Source organism: Ostrinia nubilalis, chromosome 2 (assembly GCF_963855985.1).
Source record: "Ostrinia nubilalis chromosome 2, ilOstNubi1.1, whole genome shotgun sequence".
In the NCBI taxonomy this organism is placed as follows: Eukaryota; Metazoa; Arthropoda; class Insecta; order Lepidoptera; family Crambidae; genus Ostrinia; species Ostrinia nubilalis.
In genome coordinates this window covers 2,887,040-2,900,505 of record NC_087089.1, presented here as the reverse complement: position 1 = coordinate 2,900,505, position 13,466 = coordinate 2,887,040, and the positions used below count along the sequence as shown (strand labels likewise).

The 13,466-nt window shown below is 35.4% G+C and overlaps 2 protein-coding genes across 2 annotated transcripts in view; both read right to left on the bottom strand.

The window, feature by feature from the left end:
* LOC135079957 (uncharacterized) overlaps positions 1-6,594 on the bottom strand; it is a 218,603-nt gene extending 212,009 nt beyond the window's left edge. The window contains exon 1 of the mRNA XM_063974606.1: positions 6,233-6,594. The gene's annotated coding sequence lies outside the window, so the exon portion shown is untranslated. The remainder of the gene's footprint in view (positions 1-6,232) is intronic.
* LOC135078179 (uncharacterized) lies at positions 833-11,618 on the bottom strand. Its single transcript, XM_063972768.1, has 3 exons — positions 11,013-11,618; positions 10,142-10,319; positions 833-918 (listed from the first exon to the last, which is right to left on the bottom strand). Exons 1-3 carry the CDS (start codon positions 11,616-11,618, stop codon positions 833-835), a joined length of 870 nt encoding a protein of 289 aa, XP_063828838.1.
* Between the last annotated feature and the right edge of the window lie 1,848 nt (positions 11,619-13,466).

Genomic DNA, 13,466 nt, shown 5'->3' with positions numbered 1-13,466 from the left:
ACGCCCGTACGCATAACGGTAAATGAAATGCGCGCGCGCGTGTCACGTGTCACAACAGTCAAAATGCAATGATTTTTCTAATTAAAGCTGAAATTCATACCAAGCTGTCTATGTAATCTAGTGCTGTAATTATCTTTGATTGCAAAAGTTGAAGAAGCTCTAGACACAGTAGAATATACTGTGCTCTAGATCAGGGTTTCCCAATTTTTTTTTGCCAAGGAACCCTAATTGATTATACTTTTCCTAGCGGAACCCCCGTACTACTCCGCCCGCACGCCCTGCCCCTCCCTTGTGCGTAAACAAGTCGGTGCGCGCCAACAACGTCGGTCACGAAACGTGGGATAATATTTTTTACGGAACCCTTGCGGCCTTTCTACGGAACCCCAGGGTTCCGCGGACCACCTTTCGGGAACCGCTGCTCTAGATGGATGCTAGCTAAATAATGAAATGTTAAGGATACTTGGACATTTAAGTCTAGAGTCTAGACCTTTACAATGAAATGAATAGGTAGTTCAAATTTATGAAAAATGACTGACTATGTGCCAAAAGACATCCTTGTAAATCCTCGATCGCCAAGTAGCTCTATAAGGGCCGGCATTATATTGATTCGCTTCTCTTTTATTAAAGAGTTTTTTATAAATTATAATTACTATTTCTTATTCACAAATATGTTTACTTGGCAAAATATTCATATGCATGTTTAAAATAACTTAAAATATCTTTATGATAGAAGCGGCTAAAATTAAGTAATTGGGAAGTAGGTAATGTACTGCTTTTAACTGCACTGTGGTCGCCCGCTACGCTTGCGCCGAATTAATCGAATCAAACCAGTTCATGGAGCCTGCATGTCACCGTCGCACGTGATAATCATTTGGTGCACTATTGCGAATTTGGCCATTGTGTGAAAGTCGATTTCACCTGCAAAATTGTACGGGCTTACGAAGATTCACCTTTTAAACGCACTTGTGATAGTAATAGCATTTATTTTTGTGTACTATCAAAAATCATCAGCTCTTTATTTTATAGGTAAACTAGCTTATACCCGCGGCTTCGCTTGCGTTAAACCCCGAACCCCAGTTAGAGGATGAATTTTGAAAAACCCTTTTTAGAGCAATCTATCGGTGTGCGCTGTGCTAATATAGACCAGTCATTTGACTAACTGACTTTTGGCTTTGGAAATGCATCCGACCTTGCAAAAAAAACATACGTCTTCCACTGTAAGTAGGTACCTACTTCCAGATTATACGCTGCGCTTATCAAACTGTGAAGCAGAAGTTTCTTAGGTAGACTTTGCATAATTCCACCAGCTATATCAGCTCAGCACTTCCATTATAACACGGCAACATACACATTATCTAGCCCAGGGCTTCCCAAACAACTTTGGGAACCACTAGATATACGCGAGCAGCTTAGTACTTCTTAATACACATAACTTAAACCTAGTACCTACCTACGTTACGAGGTTTTAATTAGGAAGTACACACTTGAGTAACTTTCCCTAGATGGTTAGGGTTGGCTGATGGAGCTCACACAGGAGGGAAAAGATCTACTCATCAGCTCAACAACAGGCGCTCTTTTGTTAAAAAAGTTACTTAATAAATCTAAGTGACAACTACTTATTCGAGCAACGTACTAAAAAGTCTTAAAATAGATTAAGCCTTTTAAAATGTTTAAGGGCCATTATCATGAAACGACATTAATTTACGATACTCAAGTATAAAATCCACACTCAAGAGTAGAACTCAACTCAAGTCTTTAATTAGCTCAAATATTAAAATGAAGCCTGTGATTAGCTCAAATATTAAAATTGAACCTCCTCAACTCGTAATAGTCAGAGTGGGGAGTGTAGGCCAAATTCTCCCTTTTGCCGCTGGTAGTTTAGAGGGCTACCTAAGTAAACTCCGACAAACTTTACTTCGACATTACGTTACTCCGACATTTCTGAATATCGACATGACTTTACTTCGACACTACACTACTCCGACAAAGGATATTCGCCTTTGTCTAAGTAGTGTAGTGTCGAAGTAAAGTCATGTCGATATTCAGTAGTGTCGGAGTAACGTAATGTCGAAGTAACGTTTGTCGGAGTTCAGTTTTTGAGCCCGTTTTGAGCTTTAAATTGTAGGTAATTTCATCGGTTCTATGAGACTTACGATAACGATATCACTTTAACGAGAACCAGTATAAAAGTGTATAGCATTTCTCTTCTGTTTGACAGCCCTGTGATCTTCTAAGTTCTAGCAGTAAACAAATTGAGTTTCGCAACTTTGGTCACTGATGGTGGCGCAAAAATATGTGCTTTAAATAAATAATCTAACTTGGTGGAATTCAATCAAAGTTATTTAAGTCAGAGGCCTTTGGACAATGTTATCAGATCGGGCAGGCGTAAAAAAATCGTATACTAATCTTAAAAGTATTCGAAACCAGCTATAAATCCATAGTAGCCTAATATAATAATGGCATGTATTTAAATGATCTTTTTAAATTAGCAAAAACGGCAAATAAAAAAATCTAAATGGTCATCTATTTTAATGATTGATCTTCTTTCTTTGAGACATAAAATAAATGAAATCGATCGATATTTAAACCTCTTTTGAACTACGCAAAAAAAATTTGAGATGTAAAAATTATATCTGATCGTTACTTGTTGGTCCTCAAAAATAAAAGAAATGAGCACCAAATATTCAATAATGTGATACTTTTTTAAATAATTCGATTTGTATAAATTATTTTTTGTCTATATCAAATAATCTTCAAAATAATTATGTTATGGTACTTATTTTTATTAAGTTGTAGTCAAAGGATGGAAACTATTTAGAGGCACTTGATGTTCAAAGATTTTTTTTTATTAAAAAAGCATACTTAACTCGTTCACACTGCGTTATCGGGTCGAATTGACATTAGGTGCTGGATGCGTTGGTGCGGGGTGGATATATTCGGTCTTTTCAGTAGTACGAAAGATAAATATTGTTTTGCAATTGTTTCGTCAAACACAGTAAATATTTGGAAAAAAAACTTATCAGGTCCTTACGACCCGATGTCGCACTAAAAGTAAACAAATATCGTTTAGTGCTTTTATCGTGTCTAATCGACCCGTTGACAGATGACTTTATGGTCACTGATCACGGTCGAGATCGGTATACTAAGAGAAAATCAACCTTGCGATTTGAAAAAAATAAAGAGGTAAAAATTATGATGTCGGGTTCAGGGATGTCAGAAGTAAGAAATTATTTTACATAGCGCCTCTAGTCCCAAACTAAGCAAAGCTTGTAATTTAAACAAACATGGCAATGTACCATTCTGCTTGCTTATTGGCCGCTAAGCCCTTGGCCAACTCAGTAATCAATGACGGACGATTGTCACTCAACCACAAAGTACCGCGTAAATTAAAAGATATTTTTTAATTAAAAATATTAACCAATAATATTTTTTGTTAGATCAAATATACATATTTTAAAGTTAAGTTATACATAGATCGAAATGTATTTATTAGGTGATCAATATTAAAAGGCAAACTTGATATAAAAATCATCAAATTTACAAAATTAAAGATCAATAACTAAAAAAGAGGATCAATTATTATTTTTGTTTACCAAATACTAAAAGAGTATATTAAATATGAATATTATGTTACCTTTAATGAAGATCATTCATAATTTATCCGTAGATCAACTAATATAGACCCAATAATTAATATAAAGATAAAATATAATAAAAAACATCATTTATTTTTAAAAGTGCACATACAAAAAAGATCAATTAGTTTTTAGAGGATCAAATAATATTGTCCCTATAATAATGTAAGTACGAAAGTTACTGTTACACATTCTTTCTTACACGTAAATGCGAAAGTGTCTTGCGTTTTCACGTCTCAACCGCTGAAGTAACTGATAAGAGACAGAAAAAATTTAAAATATTCCAGGATCTCCTGAAAGTATGAGGAAACCATAATATCTACCTAACCTACCTCATAATACTCATTTTAATATTCTGTTAATTTGGTAATACTATCAAGTTCTTTTTATTGCAGACTAAATTTAGGCAGATAATATTCTTACGATCAAAATAAAACTACAGTCGCACAAAGTTATTCCACACACGATCAAAAAATCCTAATCAGCTGAGAAGATAATAGAATATGCTAGCAAATTACAACAAAGAAAGCTCAAGGCTCTTGTATGTAAAGACGCTAGCATTTCTGTCTCTTCTGCGTAATAATTAGCTACGGACTACACTTTAGTCTTATTGGATTACCGAGTACGTATCGCCCATACATAAGCAGTTTACTCACAAAGGACGCAGTGTGATACTACACATAATATCATGTAACCTACTTACATTGTTTTTTTAACCATAAAGACTTGTAAAAAAATATTACTAGCTAAATTAGGATTGAATCAGTTAATTCCAAAAAAAACCCCCGTTGTAGCGTGATGGTATTAGCCTTATCCAACACAAAAATAATATTTTTTCAAGTCGGACCAGTAACCTAACTGTTCCTGAGATAAGCGCGTTAAAACCAACAAACCTTCAGCTAAACTACGAGTAGAATAGAACCGAGTAGATTCGTACTTGACTGTCATTTCATAATCTCATTTATAATACAAGTTCTCGTTTTAGTAGTCATAATACTCATAATACAAGCCTGGTTAGCTGGAAACTGGAGATTTTTTTGTGGTTTAATCATGCGATCAGTCCTTAAAAACTATAAGCAGATGAGGGTGGATTCAAACTGGAAAGTAATCCCATCCCAACTATAAATGCGAAAGTAACTCTGTCTGTCTGTCTGTCTGTTACGCTTTCCCGCTTAAACCTCGCAACCGATTTTGATGAAATTTGGCATAGAGATAGTTTGAGTCCCGGGAAAGAACATAGGATAGTTTTTATCCCGGTTTTTGAAACAGGGACGCGCGCGATAAAGTTTTTCTGTGACAGACAAAATTCCACGCGGGCGAAGCCGCGGGCGGAAAGCTATATAAATATAGTACCTATTAAATACTGAAAAATTTCCACGCATACGAAGTGTGCAAAGCTAGTTCACATTATAATCTTTATTACCTAGGTCTGTTATGCAACTGCAGCTCCCTATAAGGTTACATCAGGCTAGGTAGGTAGGTACGTTGAATAACGCTAAAATGGACATTTTTTCTGTTCATCATGCCGTAAGATGGACAGACTAGTAGCCTATCTGGTTTGATAACAGAAGGTCTAAAAGGGTTTTTCTATTCCTCTGCTGGGCTTTCAAGTTAGCGATATTGTTATCTGTTTGTGTGATTTAAAGCCTTCTGCCAGACTTATTTGCTTTTCATACATAGACATAGTGCATAAAGTGTCGCCTAACATACGGAATCATATTCCGGACCGCCTAGGAACCAAACCTCGGACCTCCTCCAGTTATTAAATATTTTCTATTTAGGTAGGTAGGTACCTACATTGCGCGGAAATTAGCCAAGTCAAGCAAAAAAACAGTGGAGTGGGGATGAATTTTATTATCAATGAATTTCATCCCCCACTCCTCTGTTTTTTTGACTTATCGGCTAATTTCCGCATAGTGTAGAAGCAGCAATAGATTAGCGAACATAACGCGATTAAAATGAAACTACTAAAAACGGACCGGTGTAAACAGTTAATATCTTTTTTTATTTAAATTCCCAGATTCAAAATTAAGTTACAATATTGCAGGTTTTTATCAACTTGGTTGTCGGAAAACAAAAATATTCCATGCTACGGAGCAGGTTATGCAACTAGTCGGAACAAGCCACACGACACGGCCACCAAAACATGATCCTTTCCTACAGTAAGGTCAGATCGGGCAAAAATAAGTTAACACCCAAAACAGTTAAAATGTGGGTAGTTCAACTTTTTACATGCATAATTTAGCAGCAGGTGCATAGGTCATATGAACAAACGGACCTATAAAATCGTTAAAATAATCAAGTGCCAATTTATTTACATGCGTCTGAGTGAGGGCCTTTAGATTCTTTTTTTGAAACCTACTTGTTACCTACCTAATAGGTAGGTACATTCTACTTCTGTTAATATTCAGAGTTCGTGGATTATCCTACTTGTTTGAAATATTATTGAAGTAGGTAGAAAAGTTTATTTTTGAATAAGACGAATTCTATACCTATCTTACTTACTCCTGATACGGCACACGTGTATGGCGAAGTTACCGTTAAATGATATCAGCGATCCGCAAACAAGAAAAACGTAAAATAGGTAAAAAACAAACCTGATCTGATGCTCGACTACCTCCAAATCGCGAGCGATTAACAGCAGTCCAATAGGTCCAATTATGAACCAATTCGATGCAAATTAATACAACAGAGCACTCATAAACCATCCAACATTTGCCAAACACAAAACTGAGCAAATCTACGAGCCAACTTTTCGTTGGTGTCCGACAGAAATTGCAACACAACTTTTTTACACAATGGAACTTCGAGAAATTTCACACTGAAAGTCGTAATATGTTGTTTTTACACTATAGTAAACTTATATTTGTTGATATTCACACTTTAGGAACGGGTTACTTATGTTTTTGTTCGCGATCGTTTCGGCACAGCGGTCGCAACGGTACGTGCGGCCCGCGAGACGCCTATAACTGGACTGGTGTAAAAATGGCGCTGGTTCGAGCTCGCGCTGGCATTGCGTGCGACTTGCCGTAGCGAGCAAACGTACCGCGACCGGTCAAAGATCATGCGTTAAAAATTACAGGTAACACAGGGTAATGTTAAAGCTTTTAAAGAAGAAATTAAATTTATAAAGAACATAATAGATAAGTTGCATTGTTGACCTACCTAGGTACCCACTTGTTGAAGTGCTCTTTTAAGCTAAGCTTTTAATGTGGATTCTTTGTGGGTAGGTGTTTTATACAGACATCGTTCGTTCGTTCTTTTCAGCCAAATGACGTCCACAGCTGGGCCATTCTTAAATTTGTGCCATATTTTTTTTAAAAATTAAAGATTTTTTTTAAAAACTTTTTGCGACGTGTATCGAAAGTATAAACCAAAAGCATACTTTTGATGTATATGGACAACCTTAAAGCCCTCGGAAAGGAAACAAAATAGCCTACGTAAACACGGCTGTGACACTAATGACACGGATGTGACAGTTTTACATTTTTACTGTAAATAATAATATTTATGTTGTTAAATTTATATCATAATAGTTTAAATTTATTAACAATAAAATACACTAAATTCGTTTCATCAACAAAGGTGTTATTTGGTAATATGTACTTTTTTCTGAACATCCAAAAATTTAATTAAAACTGAGATCAAAAATACCGTCAGGTAGTTAATATATCTACTAGATAATAAAAAAATAGACTTTTTATTATTGGCACTATCTGATCATGCTTCCGATATGCTACCTACATGGTTTCGATATGATAATATGCTTAACAAATTAGTAACTCTTAAACACAGTAGGTACCTAATTGAGTATCATATGAGATTTCTGTAGGATTCACATAACAGTTGGTTTTGACAACTTAAACATGTTTCATAGTCACCGTACCACTAAAAATATGGTTAATAGCAATTCCTTTTAAAACAACTCCGACCAACTCTGCAGGGCCTTTACCGGGAGCTATCTCAGTAAAATTTGATATTACTGCAGAAATGAGAAAGTGCAATAATTTTTCTTTCGTGGCATCTAGAAAATCATACTAGCGAAAAATAAGTACACTTACTAAAAGGCTACTCCTAAAAATTGCACAATACACAAAATAATTTAGCGGAACAACAAAAACTATTAAAATAATAAAAATAGAATGTCACAACCACGCGTTGTAATGTCACGACCATGTACTTAAATAGTTTGCGGTAGTGACACATTTTTAATACCATGGCCGTGACAATTTGGAACGTGTCCGATATATCCAAAAAACTATATGTGAATTAGCAGATCTTGTGCAATTATCTGAAACTATACTGCATGAGGTACATAATTATGTTTTATACAATAGCGTGACATTGATACCTACCTTTAAAAACCGTACACGGGATGGACGTGTTATGGTTGTCCCTTTTTTTAAATAAATAGGAAATAATTTTTTGCGGCTCACTCACTACGTTCAGCCATTTGCAAATCTAATAAGATGACAATGTTACTGTTCTAATAAAACTTAGCAAGGGATGTCAATATCAAAGATTGTTTTTTACCGAGTTACGCATATTTAAAGTGGCGCACGTGGTTGTGACACAAAAACTGCTCACACAATGTTTGGTGTTCAAAATCAAAAATGGTAATTATTATTGATATAAATTTTTAACAGTCTTATATAACATGTATTAATCTTGCATAATTACTGTAATATTTATCAAAATAACATAACATCTCTTCAGAAAAAAATATTGTATGTCCAAATCCGGGAATCTCACACTACACGGTCCGTGACATTTTGGACTTGTAACTTTTTTTAAATATTCTTTTAATAGTTTTATGATAAAAATGATATTGGGCCTAGTTAATAGAGGTATTTTACTAAGTAAATTAATATACAGTGCACTGATTTTCTTTAAAAACATATGCTATTCTTACATCTCACACAAAAATGCGTAAGAATAAGAATGGCCCAGCTGGACAAAGTTTTGTACAGACTTCACTTGTGTGATTGTGAAATCGCTTTACTTATAATATTAAATTCTATAAACTTATCTAAGCTAAGGCAGTTAGGCACCCGCTTGCTTGCCGCTCGGTAAGCTAAAGTAGGTCCTACTAAACTTTACTAAAGTAACCTACTACCTACCTAGCTATCTATGTATTTCCCACCGACAGCGCTCTGCGGATCACTTGTTGCAGCAGGGGTTCAGAATGTTCAGATCTTGATTACTTACCGTACTTTTTATTAGAAAAGGCATTTTTCATAAATCTAACCTGCGTAACGGTCACACACGGTCTATAAAATCCATACGCGACTTACGTGCTAATGATAATATAGGTAGTAACTAGCTGTGCCCGCGACTTCGTACGCGTGAAAACCCGTTTTCGCAACATTTTTCATTTTCGCTCTGCACCTATTACTCGTAGCGTGATGGTATATAGCCTATAGCCTTCCTCAATAAATGGGCTATCTAACACTGAAATTTTTTTTCAAATCGGACCGGTAGTTCCTGAGATTAGCGCGTTCAAGTAAACAAACAAACTCTTCAGCTTTATAATATTAGTAGGTATAGATTTATTAAAAAAAGCTTTGCCTAAAGCTTTCTTTACCTTGCCTATCTATTAGATAACTAATCTATGATCGTGGTACTGTGAAGCGTAGCGCTGCTTTGCGAGAAAACCGGTTTCAAAAATATAGTAAAAATTGATAAAGCTGCAAAACTTTAGTACCCGCATAAACGTAAAAGCCGACGTTAAAACGACCCGCTTTGGCTGAACGTCAAATACTTTACAATACTACCCACTTCGACGGTTTAATCCATTTTATCTAGATTCCGCCCGATTTCATTAAATTACGGCTCGCTCGCTGCAAACGTTACGCAAAATTAATTTTCACAGATCGTTTTCGAACTTTGGAAGTAGAGTTTTCAGTTTGTTAGGCTTTTCTTTAGGAAATGCGAGGTTAGCAGTATTTAAGAGAATCATTCTTCAACACACCTTCAGAACATGAGTCTTTGCTCATATGGCTTCAGTACTTACTCCCTAGGTCTTGTGAGAAGACTAAATTCTGCTGCTTTGTTATTTCCATTTAGATATTATTATTAACTAACTTGGTTTAATTGAACTAATAAGAACAAGTAGGTATTTCCAATAATAAGAATTTAAAGTGATAGGTATAATCCGTAATAAAATACAGAAACAATTTTAAATACATACTGTATTTATTAATACATACTTAAATATTCTTCATACATACAAATGACTATTTAGTAAAGGGCATAGTTACAAAACAAGCAGGAATCTGGTTAGGGTTTATATTCTGATCTAAGTTTTGCTTAAGCAAAACCATCCTTTGTAAAATAATTAGAATTATGGAGAAAAGCCACTCCAGTTACTCTGAGCAACAATATACAGTTTTAATGCTACTGCAACGGTGTGCAATATAAATTAATACAATATGCAGTAATATACCTTGTCATTGGTAGATGGTCAATGGGCATATTTTATTTTTCACTTGTCATTTTATACCCACTTTTAATAGTGGTCAGGATGGGAGCAACATCAACTTCTATGAAGACTTTTTCATTTTCATCCGATGGATTTATTGGTGGTTTTTCTTTCTTAACAATAAAATTATTCATGTTAGAAAATAGGAAATTATGCTTGGCTCTTACATGCTTATCTCGTGAGTCCCTTCTAGCATATTTGAGCTGGCAATATGGACATTCATATTTTTTAAATAAATGCCGCTTCTGATGCTGGAGCAAATCGTCTGCGTTTGCAACAAACATACCACATACAAGACATGGTATTCTGTCAGCTGTATGACGAGCTTTATGCTTTTTAAGAGTCTCAGATCTGTATGTAGTGTAACCACAGATTTCACACTTATAAATATGTTGCCCTTTTTGATGTATCGTTCGTCTGTGATTGCATAAATCTGAAAGTGTATAAAACGGACTCGCACAAGTCTCACATGTGAACATCTTAACACCAGTATGACGTTGCAAGTGATTGACCAAAATCTTTTTATTGGCTAGAACCTTTTTACAAATGTCACATTGCACTTGCTTATCTGTGTGCGTTTTTAAGTGTAGGTAGATACGATTGCGACCACGAAGAAACTTTCCACAGTACTGACAGGTGATTTCTTTTAAGTATAATTTGTGTGTAGTTTCTTTATGGCTTTGTAGTGATCCTTGTTGGGTAAATCTCTTTTGGCACAGGTCACATTGGAATGGTCTATCTCCATTGTGCGTCACTAAATGAGTCTGGATATCTTTTATTCGACGGGATTTGTATGCACAATCTTTACAATGAAATACTCTTTGTTTCCCAATACCCTCAACCGTCACTTTTTTTGCAATAAGACAAGATCTATTATTGCTTTTAACATGTCTTACATAAGCTTTGGTAGACTTGAAGGCACGCTTGCATGTTTCACACACTAATTTCTCCAAGAGATGAACACGTTTCCAGTGAACTTTTAACTTACATTTACTTTTGAAGAATTCACCGCAGTCGTGACACTCAAATTGAGTTTCTTTATTTGGTTTCGCATTTAATGTTTCTATTTGTGTTTCTTGTTTACCTATTTGATCAAGATCCAAACCGAAGTCAACGTCAGTGTCCAGATATTCGACCTCAAAGTCTTTATCATCAACATAGTCATCAGGTTCCTCTTTTTTTATCTGTTCCAATTTCATATCAATTGAGAATTCTGTTAGCTGCGTAATTTGGTTACCTGGAAGAGTACCCAGCAAAATGATATTTGAATTCTCACATTTTGCTTTGAAAGTGACCGCTGTGTCCAACTCCAAAAGGCAATCTGGGCATATCTCGCTGGGCAAACCGTCGTTCTGTTTTATCACAACATTTGCGATGGAGCTTATATTGTCACAAATGAGAGCATCCTTGTGTCTTTCGAAGAGCGATATACATTTTTTGCGGATCTTGATGTCGGAGCGTAAACACACGCGACAGATAATTGTTTTGTCACCTTTGGACATGGTTCGACGTCTCGTAAATGTTCTCAAAATGATTAACTAATCTATTATTAAGTATAGATTATCAGTACGCACTCCTATTTGTGTTTTTAAATTAATTATTCGTTGTTATTTTGTTGTCCGATTCCAGTGTTGACTTTGAGGAGATCGTTCGATTTTTTTTTCTTGACAGTTTGACATTGACAGGTACACTTGACGTTATTTGTTTTTTATTAATGTTTTAAATAAAGCAATGGACGAACTACTTATTTTTATTCAGAAAATATGGATTATGGCTGTATTAGCTGTATAGCTTATTGCCTCTGCCTTTTCCTACTTTTTTATAGGAAAAAACAAAACTTATCAAATAATCAACGTCAAACAAACTGAAACAAACGTCAGTTTTTTAGTGAACAAGTTGTTCGCATAAAGCTTTGTGAATTGTTTTTAGCTCTAAAAATATGATTAAATATTAATTACTATTGAAAAAGTCTTACTACTAAGCAATGGGAAGGAAAGCATACACAACATGTCGTATTTGTTTGCGTTTCGGAAGCAAAATAGGAAGAAATTGTAAGTCACTTTTTGAGATCCACAACAACTCACTTATTTCAGACGCTTTATCATTGATTGCGAATGTAAAAATAAAGGAAGATGATGGATTACCCAGTAAAATATGTAAAGATTGTCTTAAGGAGCTTGAATCTGCAATCAGTTTTAAGCTTAAATGTGAGAGATCGAACGAAATACTTCATTCTACAGACAAAAAAGAAGTGAAATCTGATAATTCTACAATAGTGGTTGAATATCCAGATCCTGCTAACGTTGTGAAAAAGGAAGACGAGTCTTCGGACAACGTACAGTATGAGGAAGTTGAGTATTATGATGATGCTGTATTTGAAGACTTTGAAACTAAACCAGACATAGACAGGGAAGGCATTGATGTTCCAGAAGTTAAGCCTGAGACGAAGGTTGAAAAATCAGAAGCCGATCTGACTACGAATGAGACAAATGAACCACCACCTAAAAAAAGCAAGGCCATAGACCTGAAGTTAGAATGCCACGACTGTGGCGGATCATTCAAGAGCAAATGTAAACTTCGTGTGCACTGGAAAAAAGTGCATCTAGCGGAAAAATTGATTTGTAATTACTGTAAACGAACATTCAAAGCTTTCATTCCATATAACAAACATTTGAAAAAAAGGCCATTGAACTGTCTGCTGGCTAGTAAAACCCGAATTGAAGGTGTAGGAAAATCTAGAGTGTTCTTTTGTAAATTCTGCCACTACGAGACTAAGAGGGTTCATGAATTTGATAACCATTTGAATATTCACACAGGAGCCCGTCCATACTATTGCAGTCTGTGTTCCAAAGGCTTTTCACAACGCAGTTCACTCGATAGTCACAACGAAGAGATTCATAAAATTATAAAGAAACAAATAACTTGTCAATATTGCGGTGAGGTAGTAACAGGTCGTCGCAAGGTAACAAAACATTTACAGATGCACACTCGAAGTCCACTCCAATGTGATATTTGTAAGAAAATGTACAAATCCAAGGGAACTCTGATAGAACATTTAAAACACCATTCTGATGTCAAACCTTTCACATGTGAAAAATGTGCTGCCAGTTTCTACTCCCAGGTATCTTTGTATGCGCACATTAAAAGAGTTCATAGGAATATTAAACCGGAATTTAAATGTCCTACTTGTGGTTACAAGTGTTCTAGAAATGTTACGTTAAAAAAACACATTGTTAAACACGCAACCTTTATTCATGGTTGTAACATCTGCGGTAGGTTTTACGATAACGCTGATGATCTTGCATCACACCAAAAACTTCATACAAAGGAGAAGTCCATTTGTTTTCAGT

Excerpts from the sequence above, each read along its gene's own strand:
- LOC135078179 (XM_063972768.1), bottom strand. The coding sequence starts at position 11,618 with ATGTCCAAAGGTGACAAAACAATTATCTGTCGCGTGTGTTTACGCTCC. Across the intron at positions 10,320-11,012 it reads TCAAGTCTACCAAAGCTTAT|CTCAAATATGCTAGAAGGGA; the intron begins GTAAGACATGTT and ends CCATATTGCCAG. Across the intron at positions 919-10,141 it reads CATCCTGACCACTATTAAAA|GTGAAATCGACTTTCACACA; the intron begins GTGGGTATAAAA and ends ACAATTTTGCAG.